The sequence below is a fragment of the Saccostrea cucullata genome, unplaced genomic scaffold (assembly GCF_032062105.1).
Source record: "Saccostrea cucullata isolate Sc308-1 unplaced genomic scaffold, CSIRO_AGI_Scuc_v1 ctg112, whole genome shotgun sequence".
NCBI classification, from domain to species: domain Eukaryota; kingdom Metazoa; phylum Mollusca; class Bivalvia; order Ostreida; family Ostreidae; genus Saccostrea; species Saccostrea cuccullata.
The window spans coordinates 683,388-701,087 of NW_026939726.1; the positions used below are offsets into that span (position 1 = coordinate 683,388).

At 33.5% G+C, this 17,700-nt stretch overlaps 1 protein-coding gene across 1 annotated transcript in view; it reads right to left on the reverse strand.

Annotated features, from left to right (window-relative positions):
• Positions 1-17,700, reverse strand: part of LOC134253766 (peripheral plasma membrane protein CASK-like) — a 76,595-nt gene that overhangs the window by 18,904 nt on the left and 39,991 nt on the right. The window contains 2 exon segments of the mRNA XM_062736353.1: positions 2,818-2,904; positions 3,595-3,672. Coding sequence (XP_062592337.1) covers positions 2,818-2,904; positions 3,595-3,672 — 165 coding nt within the window.

The following is a 17,700-nucleotide window of genomic DNA, read 5'->3' on the forward strand; positions in this document are numbered from 1 at the left end:
CATGTCTGCCTGGGCCATAAAACCATTATCAATGGGAAAATAATCATATTTATGTGCAATCAAGCTGGATACTGTTCTATTGGAATCACAACATTTCCAGCAACAGGCATTTCTGTGATTGGTTAAATTCTTCTGGAGAGGGAGAGGAATTAGACTTGCATAAAGGCTGAAACTCAATTTTAATTGATTGGACCTGCGATAGTCTCGTTCAACCAGACGCTCGGCTGTCTCCGTGAACTCCGACCAGCAGAGAGTCTGGTAAAGAATCACGTAAGCGTTTGTAACCGTCAGAGGGCGCTATCTTGTTTTCATTTTAAAATTCCTTTTTGTAAGCAAACGTTATATACGGTAAATGAATTAGACTTGCATAATAGTAATAAAACACAACCTATAAGCATTAGAAAATTTCCTATCTAACATCTTTAACTTTTAGACATATGATTTTTACATCATTAAGTTAATTTATCATGTATTTTAATTGAGGTGTGGACCTCAAAAACTTTAACAGAATTTCGGAGCCTCGTTTTGGCGTTACAAACGATAATACGTATCTTTACCAGACCCTCTGGCTGGTCGGAGATTTACGGAGACAGCCGAGTGTCTGGTTGAACGAGACTAGACCTGCAACAGAATTTGATTCCAGAGGGAAGTCTGAAGCCCTAGATATCATACACAGTCTCAGTGGAGTAGAAATCCTATGTGGATTTGGATAGTAGAAGTTATGATGGTGCCAGACCAAAATTATATTAAGGCATACCAGTCATCAATTAAAGTGGTTTAAATAAATCATATGTGTTAGGCAGAATGCAAAAGGTTTGAGAAATATGAGTGAATGTCCACTGTAACTCAGTGTAAGGTACATTTTATTGCAAAATTAAAAACAGAATAGACACCTATTCCAGAATACTTTTCAACCTTTGACTGGAGTATAGGGCAACCTTATTTATCATTCCAACAGTGAATGCTACTTTAATCAGTTAACATCAATCAATTAAAGTATAATTCATGTTAATAATAAATGATTGAAAGTATTTCAAAGTACCATAATGCTTTTAAATCATTCACAAATACCAGTATACCCTAAAATCTTGAAAATAAGACGGATTTAATAATAAGCCGTTTTTGAAAATAAGCCACCTATTTCTTGCATTAAAAATTACTCGAAAATAAGCCAGTTTTGAAAATAAGCCAGTCATGACAATGCCATTTAGGAAAGATGTTAAACGTTTGACGATTTCCGCGTCTTAAAAATTTGACTAGTGAAAAATTTGACAATTTTTTCTTTACTGTGCAAAATAAAAAATGAGTTATCTTTCTTTAATTCATTTAATCTTTACCAATTTCTGCATACGACATAGTACGAACGAGAACGAGTATCAACGACATAGTATGAACTAAGTCTGTAGCTACTAATGAACTTACGTAAACTTACTAATAAAGGGTAGTTTTCAAAATTAATTTCTTTACCAGTTAGCATGTTACGCTGACTAAAAAACTTCATTGCGGAACCACCTAACATGGTGAATTTTTTCTATGAAATTGTCAGAACAATAATTATCTCATATAGACCCGTACAAGCTAACGATGTTTTTAAAGGTGTTATAATTAAATAAGTAAATGGATAAAAGGAAGTTTTTGTTTGTAAAGCATTTAACTGTCAGGTAATACTGCCCGAGGCGAGAAACCTGCTGATCGGCAGGGCTTGGTAGTAATAACATTTCAATGTACCTTATAATTGAGTTGTTTAAATATGTGTTTTGTTTATCAAGTGATTCAATTTTTTTTCTACACGCAAGATACTGATCAAAGTATTGTTGTAATTATTTTATTTTATTATATGCTTGATTTTTTAATTTTAGATCAAACAAGTAGTCCTTATTCTATCGATTACACTTTATTCTATCGATTACACTTTATTCAATGATTGTATTGAAAATAAACCATGATTGTGCTCTCTTCTCTTACCATTTTTTTTGCATTGATAATAAGCCGCAATTTGAAAATAAGCCGGTTTTGAAAATAAGCCCCCACCTTTCTTACCAAAACTTAAAATAAGCCGCGGCTTATTTTCAAGATTTTAGGGTATATAAATTAAATTTTTTAAGAATTAATAATTTCTTCCTTACACTAGCTTTAATCTCTATTCAAGAAAAATGATCTAACATTTCCTCCTGTAACAGTGAGGAAGAAATTAAACTGAAAACTAGAATAACCCCCCCCCCCTCCAACTGCAGAAGGTGCTCTATAATATGACTTATCTGGGCATCCATAAATGCATGAACCTGCTTGATCACTACAAGCATTATTTCCATCACATTTCTTTCAAAGCAATGTACCAGGTAGCTAAAATGTAGAAAATGCCTCTGTGGACTAGACCAAGACACCTCAACTCTTAATGGTGCTCTTATTATGATTTTTTTTTACATTTCAGTGATGGACATAACATTGAAAATTGGGCCTTTGGGGAAATTGTTGGTTTAGCCCCCCTTTCAATTAAGCCCCCCTCCTTTACTTTCAATTTGCTTCCAACGCCTATGCATAAAACATATAAAAGCAATAAATTGGAAACCTTTATGCATTTATCTAAACATAGTAAAATGGAAAAAATTATTAAGGCTCTTTGGAGCCTGCTAAATCCTTCAGAACTTGGTAAAATGTGGCATTTCTTACCCATAAACTAACATAAGAAAGCTATTAGTTATTAACATCTACAAATGTCAGTTGACATTTGAGCAGTTAAACAATTATGAAAAAGCACTAAAAACCTTCACATCTGCAAGTTCATGCAGCAGAAAATAGAAAATTTTAACAACTTACCATTATATGGTGTTTCGACAGAATTTGTTCTAATTCTTGGCACACTGTAGTATATTCTTGTGGACAGACTTTCATCACATTATGAACCTAGGAATATGAAAAAATTGAAAAGTACAAAGTATGCCATAATTTTACTTGAAGTGACTTATTGGGTTGAATTAGAATAGAACTTAATTCTTAAATTTGTAAATTGGTATCTAAATAAGTCAATAGAAATCTAAATTATTTAATTTCCAGGAAAAATAAATACATGCAATGTAATACTTATGATATTCATTGTTTAGGGAACCCCTTTTATAGCAAATCTTGCTTGAAATTATACACTGCAACTGAAATGATAATGCATTTAACAACACTATAGAATTTGTCTGAAATACACAAATACAACTGAATCTGAGTGGGCAATTGTGAAATCCAATAAAGAATCTGATTGGTTCCTTTTTAAAAATCAATTTCTCTCCTTAGATCACCCATGGGTATCCGACAATTGATATAATGATGCACAGTATGATGTCACTTTTGGATTTGAACAATTTGATTCATGGGTTTTGTTCTATACAACATGCATTTTAATTGGTTGATTAGGACCTTGTATCCTTTGCCTGTATATAGTTGGGTGCAACAGCCTAGCCATGTTTGTTGGTCAAGATCCTGTTTGAAGGGGATGTAGCAAAAAGTTCTTGTGTATAATTTATTTCATTCCATTGATTGGAGATGTACAACATGTACAATACGTGGAGAGTTCTGAAGTCATGACAAGGTCAACAAATTATTTACCTCTCGTGACCTCTCCACAGCGTCATCTGGTGGCGGGTGGACAGGGCTCACTGTCTGTGTGTTGATCTTATCATACAACTGTCAAACAAAAGTAAAACTCAATTGTAGAACATGTATAGGCATGGACAAAATCATTTATAACTATAACTACACATTTAGTTTTTTACAACTATCTATCAAAAGCAACGTGATTTTCATATCCATTTACTTTTACAGAGTTTGTGATGCTCATAATAAAGCTCAGCACTTTCTTTTCCATGTACTACTCAATAAACTTTAGCACCTTTCTTTCCACCTGCAGCAATGAACATCCATTGATGTCATTAAAAAAATGAAGTCTTGCTTGCTACAATGGATAGCACTAGACTAAATAAGCTAACTATCATTTGCCCTGCTTTTTTTATTTTAAATAATTAAGTGTATCAAATGTGCCACCATAACTTGCCAATGGTTAATCCACAATTTAGAATTTTTTTTTAATAATCTGCGATACACATCTATTGCTGACCATGCATTTCTCCAAGGATTATTCAATATATTAACTTAAATACTCTTCATATACATAATGTATAATTAAATACATGTTTCACTTAGTTTTTATGGCATATATATTACTAAATGTTGTAAAAACCATGAGATAATAATTATGGTGGAACTTGGGAAAACTTCGAAGTACATTATTGAATCTACCTTAACAATGTTACCCCCATGTGTGTAATGTCTGGACCAATTACTAGTAATGAAATTTGAATATGATATTTACCACAAATCAAATAAACTCATCTGCAAGACGAATACATTTAAAGAAGCCAAGAGGAATATAGTAGCAAATATCAATATAAACAGATTGATCTACCTATAGAGCACTTTCAGAAAAAAAGTGTTTGTTTTAAAATTTCATTTGCACTTGACATATATCTCAAATGCATAAAAAATAAATTCAATTGATACAATTTGTATGATATGCCTCAAAATATGTCTTAGGAATAATACCAAGATAATAGAGAGCTCAGAAAAATGGCCAAATCAATATATGTTACTATACACAAACAGATCTACTTCTAGAATATATGAGTTTTTTCCAATAAAAAAATTAAACAGAGCATTCAATAGTTCCAATGTCTGTGCTGAACATTGGACTAAAATGCTTGCAATTTTAAAACATATGTCTTTGGATTACTCAGTATTTTGGTTTAGTAATGATCAGCTAGACAGATTTGGCTTATCTCCCATTCCTTTTTGAATTCTGGATTTTTAAATTACTCTCTTTCTTAATTTCCATACTCCTTAACAAACGCCTTAATGACATCCTCACTTCCCTACCAGAGGGGGATATAGCCGTCGCTTTCTCTCCTGACAGATTGATCTCTCATTGAGAGTTTGACAGATCTATTCCTTATTTGTCATGGTTTTCAGCAAAAGTGTAGCAGAAATAAGTCAAGAAAAATCAATGATTGGGGCTCTTATACCAAGATCTGTGTGCTTCAGACTCCCAGAAACTGTCGACAATTAATTCAATAAAACTTAATGCATGACACAAGAAGTGGCATTCATTTGGTTTATTGTGTTTGATAGAATGCTTCATTGCATGACCTTCTGTTTGTTATAAGGCCTCATATTTCAAAAACAAGAAGAGCAACTTGCCAAACACTCACTGCGAAACATGTTATTTAAAAAAAAAAACAACTGCAGATTTTGTATCAATTTCAAATAAATCATCAATCATTGTCCATGCTGAGAATGAATGGACAAAATGCAATAGAAATTGATTGATTTCTCAAGAACTAAGTTTGGATATGACAACTAAGACATGCAAGGATGGTCATCATTTGCATAGTAACTTGTCAACCCTAGATGATACAAAAGAACATCATTATTAAATCAGGGAATCAATAAAAATCTTTCAAGGATGACCAAAGGACTTCATTAAGTAGCATATTAACAGACAAAAGGCTTTCAAGCAAATCAAGTTTAATTAGGTTTGGATCAAAAATATCTGACCTTCCTTTTCCTTGCTGCAGCACATTTGGAGTTTACAACTTGAGCACACTCAGAGGAATGAGCCTGGACTTGTTGAGTGGACTCGGCTGCAGAATGCTGGTTGGCATACCTTTCTTCTTGGATTTTCAGAACCCAGAGCAAAGCACACAGTCTCACCATGGATCTCTCATGGCGGTTGTTATAATATGATTCCACAGTACTAGAGGAACTCATGTTATGATAGGGCTCAATGAAAGCATTCCTTCTACAGCAAAAGAAACTCTGAGCAAAAAAGGAACGCACTTTGCCGAGAAAATCTCCCAACTGGCGCATCTCAAATTATGAAAGAGAAAACTTGTCAAATATAACACAGATCTTATCATCGACTTTCAGGTGAAAAATTGCACAAATCATGGCTGAGGATATCACACAAAACAGTATTCAGGCAATTTAACGAGAAGTTTTCAAATGCATGCTTCAAATTCACCACCATTCCAAGAGAAATTTACTTAGTAAAACAGTTCATTTAACTGGCTCAGCTCTTCCAATTTAGTGGCCAAGTCTAGACTAAAAAGCAATTCCCAATAGCAAAAGTCTCCAAGATTTTTCCCTAAAGAATCAGAAAAATCTTTCTTCCAACAGATATATCAAGATTAATGTAAGAGTTACAGAATGTCATACATGGTGTCAGATTAATCCAATTGATTCCCAGTAAAAATATCTAGTTCTGAGGAAAAGCAGCAGTGTACAGGAATCCTTACTCAACATGCTCAATGTCACTTGTATAGGACAGTGATATCTAGTGCCATTTTCTCCAATAACAATCATCGTTATCCAGTGGCGTTTGCAATGCAGGGATTTTTGAAGTAATTACACTTTCACAGCGCCTATTTGATGACTTCAATTGAAACATTTCACAAACTAACCATATTTAACAAGTAACTGGTAGAAAAGAATTGTCCTTGCAGGACAATTATCTCCACATGGATAAATATGAAAAATTCTCATTCTTCAACCTTTTTTTTTAGATTGCAAAATTAAAGGCATACAATCAACCCTCCATTACCTTAGCATTATAATGCTTACACAAGTTCTGTACATGTATAAGAATGTACTAAAATTCTTTTTCCTCCGTTATTGACCACGATTAACTTGTAGTGAACCTATATTTTTTCTCCTATAAGAAACCAAATTTTTATGACAGTATCATAAACACATGTTCAAACATTTGCAGCTTCATGGTAGCTTATTTGGTTCTTGATCTGAAGGTCTTGGGTTTGAGCCCCGGCTGCGACTGAATCAATAAACATACTGACTGTTTCTTCACCAAGTGCTCCGCACTAAATTTGAAGTGAAAGTTGCAGGTCCTTCAAATGAGACCTTAAATACTGAGGCACTGTGTTACAGCAGGTACTGGCATGATAAAGACCCTCACTGCTCAATGGCACTGAGTGCCAAAAAAGGTCTTAATTCAGAGCAGTATGGTGATGTCTCTATTTGAATGAAAAATTCTGGTCCTAGATGTAAAACAACATACGATCAAACATTTGCGATACAGATGTGATGCACACAAATTTTCAATATGGCATTCCTTGTTGCCTTGACACAGGTTCCATGACAGGTTTTCTATCAAATGCAATCACTTTATCAAGTATTAAAAGCTTCCAAATGATTCACTATTACAGATGGTAACTAACCTCAGAGACATAGAAACAGGGGTCATTTATAATTCTTCAGTAATTCAAAAATATTGTTTAATTAATTTCCCATTTTTTTCTCTGATACTTTTCAAACTTTGACAACCATGCACTGATGCAAAACTGCTTCATACTCAAATTATGATCATGACCCTCTTTTAATATTCTATGAATGATGAGTCCAAAAAAGTCTTTTTATGAAAGAAAATTTCATTTGAAAACTCATCTGTCTCAACTTTCCTCGAGACCTTGACCCCTAACCTTGACAATAAAAACAATTTTTTTCTGCCCAAGGAAATTATGCCTGTCAAGTTTAAAGCTGAACAGAATTTATTTTATTGTGCACTAATATTTGGCATTTAATGTCATTTGCCAATCTTATGTTTCTAATGTTCTTTTTTTCTGTTCAAAATTTGATTTTCAAAAACTTTTAATCAGAATGAAAAAAAACTTTTAGCTAAAACAATTGAGTAAGATAGACAAACAAACATGAATATAGACAAAAATCCTGTCTGACATGAAAAGCTACTCACTCTATCCTTCACAATTGATTGGCCATTGCATGCAGCAAATTCTCTCCCTTCTATAAATAGCATTATATGAATGCAGTTCTGATCTTTCAATAAAACCCTGAGGAAATGTTTTATACAAGTCCTAAAGAATCCAAACTATTGACTCTCAGATTCTGTCTTATATGATCTAGTTCAATTATATTTGCATATAAAACATAAACGTCTGTATCAAGCTTTAAATTATAGAAGCAGAGATTGAAGTATTGAACAGAACTCCTTATTTCCCACTGACATAAAAGATCTGCAGCTACCATGTCACATTTACTGTACTTTGTAGACCTAACATCTCTTCCTGGTTTGTGATCAGAGAAATGACATGCTATACTTAAGAGATTAGATTAAATAGCAGTGCACTAGCTGCTAGCAATGGGTTCTAAATAGGTCTTGCTTAATTGTTGAAAATGATATATCGTATTATAATACTTTCTTTTTCAACTGAAGTATGGTAAAGTCATATGCACACTGCATTTTTTTTATGGATCAAAATATGCAGCTGTTCTCATGATACATTATCAATCAAACAAATTAAAACTGCTTCTTTAATCTAACATATGTTTGGCTCGTTAATTAAGATTGTCTCACGTATCTATTTGTAACACAGATAAACAGATGGACAGGTTGTGTACAAGATGATTCTGGTCATATACAAATATTTTAAGGCATGTACTTCATCAAACTTGTAATTATATTACTACACACATTTATACAAATCTTTCAGCTCTGAATAAATATATTACATCACTCAAAATCATTATCCAAAGGCAACAACTCATAGATGAGTTTGACTGCAGTGCAAATTATAACTACATGTACACCACACCTATTTAATCAGTTTTTGTGTGTCTTACTGATAATTAATTTCTTAGCTGTCAGCCCTTTCCTGATTAATGAAAAATTTTACATACTTTCAACCAAAAACAATATTCAGAAAATTAATTTCATCTGCTAAGCTCACATCAGATAACAAAGGGTAATTCAAAATGTTTTAATTTTCTAAGATAATGTCATAAATTCTGCCCTATTGATCAAGAGAGAAAGACTTAATATTACGGTTTTATACTAGAGAAAATGCTGCCAACTTTAATAATATTTATGTCTCTGTCTATATTTTGCCTTTGATTTACATAGCAGCAGTATAGCGATGCACATTAAATTTCTCCAAAATCAGACCCTAACCGACAGTGAAAATTTCCCAGAAGGCCACTGTGCTGCATTCCTTCTTAGCACAAAAAATTGATAGGATTATGCCTGGTCTAAAAGAGGTTCATAAGTCTGCCTCCTGTACATACTGCACCAAATCTAGGATTGTAGAACCGGAGTCCATCAAACTTCAATTTGTGTTATTGATTCAATGAGGCTCAACATTTGATACTTTGTGTTCTACTGTTTCCATTGCAATTTCTAACGTCTAATGGATTTTGAATGTTTTTCAATTCTTTGCTTTTGCACTTAGTTCTTGTGTTTCATCTAATGAAGCAAAAACTGTATTTCATGTGAACAATTTCAAAAGTTGATGTGATCTTAAAATAGCTCATTAAATGGGTTATATGTGTACAGATGCACCAACTAAAAAATAGCCAAAAACCATATAACTGATCTTAATTTTTTCCCTTAATTTATCTACCAGCAAAATCATCATTTATCAGTTTATATCAGCTCTAAACATATCTAATGAGCAAACGTACCATACTTGTATCTTGAACATCCAAAAAGTAACATTTACTAGAGAAAATAAATATATTTATAATCTTCAAGTTTTCCTTAAAACAAATTAAAGAAATATATATATAGGTAGTAAAAATGGCCTCTGAAGTCACTATAAGCATACCACTTCTATTACTTAATAGAGAAACATTTTTCAAATATTTAATTAGCTTTTAATAAAGAATTTCATTATCAAAAATATCTCCTAAGTGAAAATTACACTTAACTTTGACCTCTTCATTTAATAAAACAAACTCCTCATCTGATCATTATTTTGTATGCAAATAGTTCAAGTTATTAAATGACAAATGTACAGTTGAAATTCTTCTAGAAATAGGCAACCATTCTTCATTCATCAGGTATTGTTTTACAAAAATAAAAAGTCCTTACTATTCTCTTTTATTATTATAACTCTCCTGTACCAGTCACAATTTAAATTCAAAAACCTTACCCAGCATTCCCAGTCATGGTCACCATAGCAAAAGCCTCGTCTTTGGTTGTAAGGTATGGCCCAGTTTTGCAACAATTCATTAGGTGAATTAAAATCCTCCTCAAAATGCACTCGACCAAACTTATTACCATATTTGGACTTAGTCTTAGAGCTAGACCTAGTTACAGAGGACAGTTTCAAAATTCTCTTAAACTTGACAAGCGTGGAGATTTTGGAAGCATTCTCAGGCAGAGGGTTGATGCTGTTCCTACAAACACTATTGGTCATCCCTGCTCCTTGTTGCCTTTCACCTCAGCGTGTCAGATCAATTTGAATTACCTGAATCAATGTGAGCCATTTACCGAAGAGCTCCTGACCAAACATCATGTCCTTATCTTAGTACGCCTTCCTCTTTATCTGGCAAAAGTCACTGATCATAGGAAAACCGTTCATTATTGTCAACATTTTGCATGATAAAGCTGCATCTAGTTCCTTGTTCATTGTGGAAGCAATATTATTTTTTTTTAATACAGGGAAAAATCACTGAAATAAAACTGGATGAAGAAAAATGTATTGTCTCTATTGCCTGGTATCCATGGAAACCATACAGGTATATAGTTTAGCCTCTCAGGTAAGTGTTAGTAGAATTACCTCCAAGAAGATTGAAAGTTTGATAGGTTACAGGAAAAAAATACCTGGCTTTTAATAATTCAAGGAAATTCCACCCTCAAGACCTGGTTAAGTGTGCTTGAGAGGTTGCAATTAGTACTACTGATATCACAAGAGATTGAATCCAGATACAAAATAGATTTCTTTTTCATTCAGTTCCGATAGAAGAGACACTCAAATCAGATATATTTTTTAAGTAAAAATATATTGGAGAAGCACAAATTTTCAACTCATCAAAACTTTGTAAACAGTGACTTTCTTGCACCAGTATCTTCATGCGAGTGATCCTTGAAAGTTTACACTTGTAAATGTAAGCAAAATTTCCAAACACCTTGTCAAAATGCTGGTGGGATGAATTCATGCCAACACATTTAAATTTTCACAAACTTTCCTATCACAACAAATTACAAGCATGTCTATGATGCAAAGTGTTTTGTAAATGCCAGTGTTAACAAAAGATAAGAGATTCTTCAGAAGAGGAATAAAAAATTAAACTGACAAAGTTTCAAATCCCAAGCAACCTGAATGCATCAAGGATTCAATCATCATTGTATCACGTCCATGACAGAGAAAAAATACCCCCATCTCTTTAACCATTTTTAAGACCCTAGTATTGACATCAATGTCTGCTAAAGAATTTTTATGGTCAACATCACACGGAACAATGCAAATTGAAGAAGAACTTCCAATGACATAGAGGTAAACATTAATTAAAGCTTTGATGCAACTCTAAATGGAAATAATTTTCATCACATTCGGAGCTGTTTATTCAGTCAATATCCTCTCCCACAGTCCTTTTATGTTTGACTCTTGACCATATATCACTAAAACACATTGCATCAGTACTGATTTTTGTTACTTCATTTACACAGGATCAAAAGGAAAATATGACTTCAGTTTTAAATTCCAGATCCGACTTTGATATTATTTAAGAAGACATCAAATAACAGTGCCACTAAACATAACAATTTCTAATAATGCAGCTCCATTCTAACAGACCCATTGAAGCATCTCTCCCTCTGTAATTTGACTAACCACTGTGCATTCAGTGCACATTTTCTCCAAACTAATTTGGGAATCAGGTGAAAAGCATGCCAGTAAATTTTTCCTAAAAGGAGCTCAATATGTGTTCGGAGGGGTGAGTTACAGTTTACTTATAAGGTCAGATGGCTAGAGCTATACGAAAAATTTTCCGGTGGGATTCTGAGCCCAATAACATTATTGATGCACAGTGTAACTTGTACACTGGTATTAAATATATACTACATAGATTCTGACTTCATTACATTTCATCTGTGTAGCTGGGCAGTCATGAACGAAGGGAAAACATAGCGGACACCCTAATAGAATCCCTATGCAAATAAACTCCAGTGATCTGACTGTACATTGAGAAGAGCCTTTTTATCTTTTCAAAATGAAGCCAATACTCATCAATTTCCATTGTACAAACACATTAATGAAAAAGACCTTTAATTGTTGGTAGATAAATATATCATGGACTGTAAATTAAACTTAACTTAATGTGTTTATGTTCACTATGGAATAATCCCTCGCTAATTAAATCACAGGATTATGGAAAAAATCTCTTTACCTTCATTCACCTACTTTTTTTCAAACAAGCAGAATCAATACTTGAATGAAACGTTTCAGTTATTAACCGAGAATTGTAATTTTATTTGAAAGAATAGGATACTGATCCTAATTTAGTTTTGAATTTTTTTTTTTTGGGGGGGGGATGCTAAACAGTCTTTGAGAACAGAGAACTTTCTCCATTGTGAAGTATTCCTCAAAAAAATATTAAATCATTCAAAAAACAGTGTGTTTCTTTCTGCTGATTGTTACATTGATTTATTATCAGGCTGATTTTTTTAGAAGCCAATGTATATGGTAACATGACCCTCTCCTAAAAATTATAAAACATACTTCTTCCCTATCTCACACACTCCTCCCCAAAAATAAAGTGAGTGTGAATAACGTCCACACACAAAAAGGATTTATAAAATTAAGGTAAAAGGTAAATAAGGTCAAATTTGCCCACAGATTTGGCAGAATATATACAGATTGGATGCTACAAGAATGTCAGTTATTTTTCTCAGCACACATATGCATCTATCTAATAATATTTGGATCAGTCGAAGACACTTACTTTTTGTCCCCCGCTTTCGCGAAAGCGAGGGGACATTAAATCTCATTCGTCTGTCTGTCTGTCCGTCTGTCCGTCAGTCTGTCAGTCTGTCCGTCACAAAAACTTTAACCTAGCCCATAACTTTTGATTTAGTGGGGCTATGACTTTCATATTTCACATGTGTATTCCTTGTGACAAGACCTTTCTTTGGGTACCACCAAATTTGACCTTTTGACCTTGACCTTGGAGTTTGACATACTTTTACACAAAAATTCCAAACTTTTACTTTGGCCATAACTTTTGAATAGTAGGTACTAGGACTTTCATATTTCACATATTTATTGTTCGTGGCAAGACCTTTCATTGGATAACAACAACCTTGACCTTTTGACCTTGACCTTGGAGATTTACGTACTTATGAAACAACTTGAACCTTGACCATAACTTTTGAACGGTGAGAACTAAGGCGTTCGTACTTCACATATGTAATTCTTGTGAGAAGACCTTTGATTGGATACCAATCACTTTTACCCTTTGACCTTGACCTTGGAGTTTTAACTACTTTTTAAAAACTTTAACCTTGGTCACAACTTTTAAACAGTGGATACTAGGACTTTTATATTTCACATATGTATTCCTTGTGGCAAGACATTTCATTGGATACCAACAACCTTGACGTTTTGACATTGACCTTGGAGATTTACGTACTTATGAAAAAACTTTAACCTTGACCATAACTTTTGAACGGTGAGGGCTAGGGCTTTCATACTTCACATATGTAATTATTTTGAGAAGACCTTTGATTGGATACCAACAACTTTTACTTTTGACTTTGACATTGGAGTTTTTAACAACTTTTTTAAAAAAAACTTTAACTTTGGTCACAAGTTTTGAACGGTAGATACTAGGATTTTTATATTTCACATATGTATTCTTTGTGGCAAGTCCTTTCATTGGATATCAACAACTTTGACCTTTTGACCTTGACCTTAAAGATTTACGTACTTATGAAAAAACTTTAACCTTGACCATAACTTTTGAACAGTAAGGGCTAGGGCTTTCATACTTCACATATGTTATTCTTGTGAGAAAACCTTTCATTAGATATCAACAACTTTGACCCTTTGATCTTGACCTTGAAGTTGACCTACTTTAAAAAAATTTTTACTTCTCCATAACTTTTTAACGGTCAGGATTAGGGTTTTCATCCTTAAAAAAAATCAACTTCAATGTTACTTTCTAAATAAATGACATATGATAAGATGTTCATATTACACACAATATGTTATAAAAAAGTACGTAAGGGTTGCCCGCAACCCTGTGTCTCGCCTGCTGTCGCTGTGGTTAGTAAGAAATGATTGTCTGATAAACTGAAGCATTTATTGACATTTCAGAAGGAATAACTCAAAAAGTGGATCGAGTCATTTTGCTGGTTTTTAAAGAGATATTGTCATGGACTTAATAAGAACTGTAAAACGTTTCTATCTGGACTGACTATAGGTATATTTTATATGGATTTAATATATAACTTTTGCATACTGATGAACACAACATTTTCCTCTTGAAATGTTAATTATTTATTATGAGAATATTAAGAACATCTTGCCACCAGGTATTAAATCATTTAAAATGAAAACACTGATGTTTACCTACTGTGTAACAAAAATATCTGTAAAAGAATGGAAACAATCCTGAAATACAATAATAAAGAAATGGAACAGCTGACTTAATATCTAATCCCTTGGCGATTATATTGGCATTTATATATATATACATATACCCTGTAAATTCACAAATTATTGTGATGTTTTTATTATTGCGAATATTGCAACGTGTTATGAGTCGCAATAATTTGAACTTGCATTTTGAAATCAAATCCACTGTATATGTATCAAGTCATTCATGCAGAAAATGTAGGTGAAGATTACCTAATTATGGTACTGATATTGTTGGTTACCCATGATGTGTAGACTGACAAATTATCATGCCACTATAAGTTATAGTTGCTGAGATATGGACCTCCACCATAAATTTATGCAAAGTCACTCATGCGGAAAAATGTAGGTCAAGATGACCTAATTCTGGTACAGGCGTTTGTGGTTACCCATGATGTATCCACTGACAAATTATCATGCCACTATAAGTTATAGTTGCTGAGATATGGACCTCCACCATAAATTTATGCAAAGTCACTCATGCGGAAAAATGTAGGTCAAGATGACCTAATTCTGGTACAGGCGTTTGTGGTTACCCATGATGTATCCACTGACAAATTATCATGCCACTATAAGTTATAGTTGCTGAGATATGGACCTCCACCATAAATTTATGCAAAGTCACTCATGCGGAAAAATGTAGGTCAAGATGACCTAATTCTGGTACAGGCGTTTGTGGTTACCCATGATGTATCCACTGACTAACTATCATGCCACTATAAGTTATAGTTGCTGAAATATGAACCTCCATTATCAATTTAACCAAAGTCATTCATGCAGAAAAATGTAGGTCAAAATGACCTAATTCTGGTACTGATGTTGTTGGTTACTTATAACCTGTACAATGACAAATCATCATGCCATTATAAGTTATAGATGCTGAGATATGGACCTCCACCAAAAATTTAACCAAAGTCACTCATGCAGAAAAATGTAGGTCAAGATGACCTAATTCTGGTACTGACGTTTGTGGTTACCCATGATGTATCCACTGACTAATTATCATATCCCTATAACTTATAGTTGCTGGAATATAGGTCTTCACCATAAATTATCATGAAAAAACTAAGTCCAACTTAAGGAAAAAATACGGAAAAATTTGAATTTTTTTTTTCAAAATCATACTTGGGATATAAATTTTTATCCATACTGAATATTGTGTCCAAATTTCAAGAAGACTGAATAAAATTTGAGAAAGTTATTGCAGTTTATAAAACTTTGACATTTGGGTTAACCAAAAGTTGGACGCCGACGACGACGACGACGACGACGGAATCTATGGTCGCTATGTCTCGCTTCGCGACATTCGTCGCAGGCGAGACAAAAATAACATCTCACCCACAAAGACACCAAAAGCGGGGGACCCCAATTCTTTGAATTTGCTTGTTGTCCCCCGCTTTCGCGAAAGCGAGGGGACATTAAATCTCATTCGTCTGTCCGTCCGTCCGTCTGATCTGTCCGTCCGTCACAAAAACTTTAACCTTGCCCATAACTTTTGATTTAGTGGAGCTATGACTTTCATATTTCATATGTGTATTCCTTGTGACAAGACCTTTCTTTGGGTACCACCAAATTTGACCTTTTGACCTTGACCTTGGAGTTTGACCCACTTTTACACAAAAATTCCATACTTTTGCTTTGGCCATAACTTTTGAATGGTAAGTACTAGGACTTTAATATTTCACATATATATTCTTTGTAGCAAGACCTTTTATTGGATACCAACAACTTTAACCTTTTGACCTTGACCTTGGAGATTTCGGTACTTATGAAAAAACTTTAATTTTGACCATAACTTTTGAATGCTAAGGCCTAGGACTTTCATACTTCATATATATAATTCTTCTGATAAAACCTTTCATTGAATACCAAGAACTTTGCCCCTTGGACCTTGACCTTGGAGTTTGACCTACTTTTCAAAAATGTTGACCTTGGCCACAACTTTTGAACAGTAGAAACCAGGACTTTCATATTTCACATATGTATTCTTTGTGGCAAGACCATTTATTTGATACCATCAACCTTGACCTTTTGACCTTGACCTTGGAGATTTTTTGTACTTATGAGAAAACTTTAACCTTGATCATGGCTTTTGAATGGTAAGGGCTAGGGTTTTCATACTTCACATATGTAGTCCTTTTAAAAAGACTTCATTGGATACCAAGAACATTAACCCTTTGACCTTGACCTTGGAGTTCAGGGATAATTTGTAAATAGATGACTTATGATAGGGCGTTCATATTAGACACAATATGTCATAAAAAATGACATCTCACCCAAAAAGACACCGAAAGCGTGGGACCACAATTCTTTGAATTTGCTTGTTAATATTACTTGTAATCTTGTTTTTGTCCCCCGATTTTGCAAAAGCAAGGGGAAATTAAATCTCAGTTGTCTAGCTGTCTGTCTGTCTGTCAGTCACAAAACCTTTAACCTTGGTCATATCTTTGGAATGAGAACAGATGGGACTTTCATATTACACATGTATATTACCTGTGACAAGACCTTTATAAATACACTGTAATTTCTGACCCTGTGACCTTGACCTTGAAGTTTGACCTACTTAAAAAAAAATTGAACATTACATTGAATTGGCCATAACTTTTGAATAAGACAAGACATGGCTTTCATGTTAAACATGTTTATTACCTGTGACAAGACCTTTCTAAATTCCTTTATAATTTTTGATTGTGACTTTGACCTTGAAGTTTGACAAACTTTTCAAAAACTTCAACCTTGGTCATAATTATTTAATGAAAAGAGATAGAGCTTTCATATTACTTAAAGCTGAGACACGTTCTTCTATCAAATAAAATTCAAATTGTATCACTTCTGTAATTATTAATAAAGTTAAAGTGCATGGTTCCTTCGACCACCCATTCTCTGAAAACCAAAATCTAACAAATCTAAACAAATTAGCTTAGATAAGTAGAGGTATCCAATAAAGACAATTTCCTTTCCAAATTCTCCCTTTTTTTTATATTATATTTTTTACCATACTTTCTTCTATCTGGCTTGAATAATAGTTGAATATTGACTATTATTCTTGTTTTCGTCAATTCACCAAGTCATTTATAGCTGTACGTAATTATGACGAGACATTATTATCCTGAGTGCTGGAGATAAAAAAGCTTTTGACCAGTCTTCCTAACTCCGAATCATCAGGAAACGCATAAAAACAAGGGACGTAAATTTCCTCTGCTTATGTCAAAAT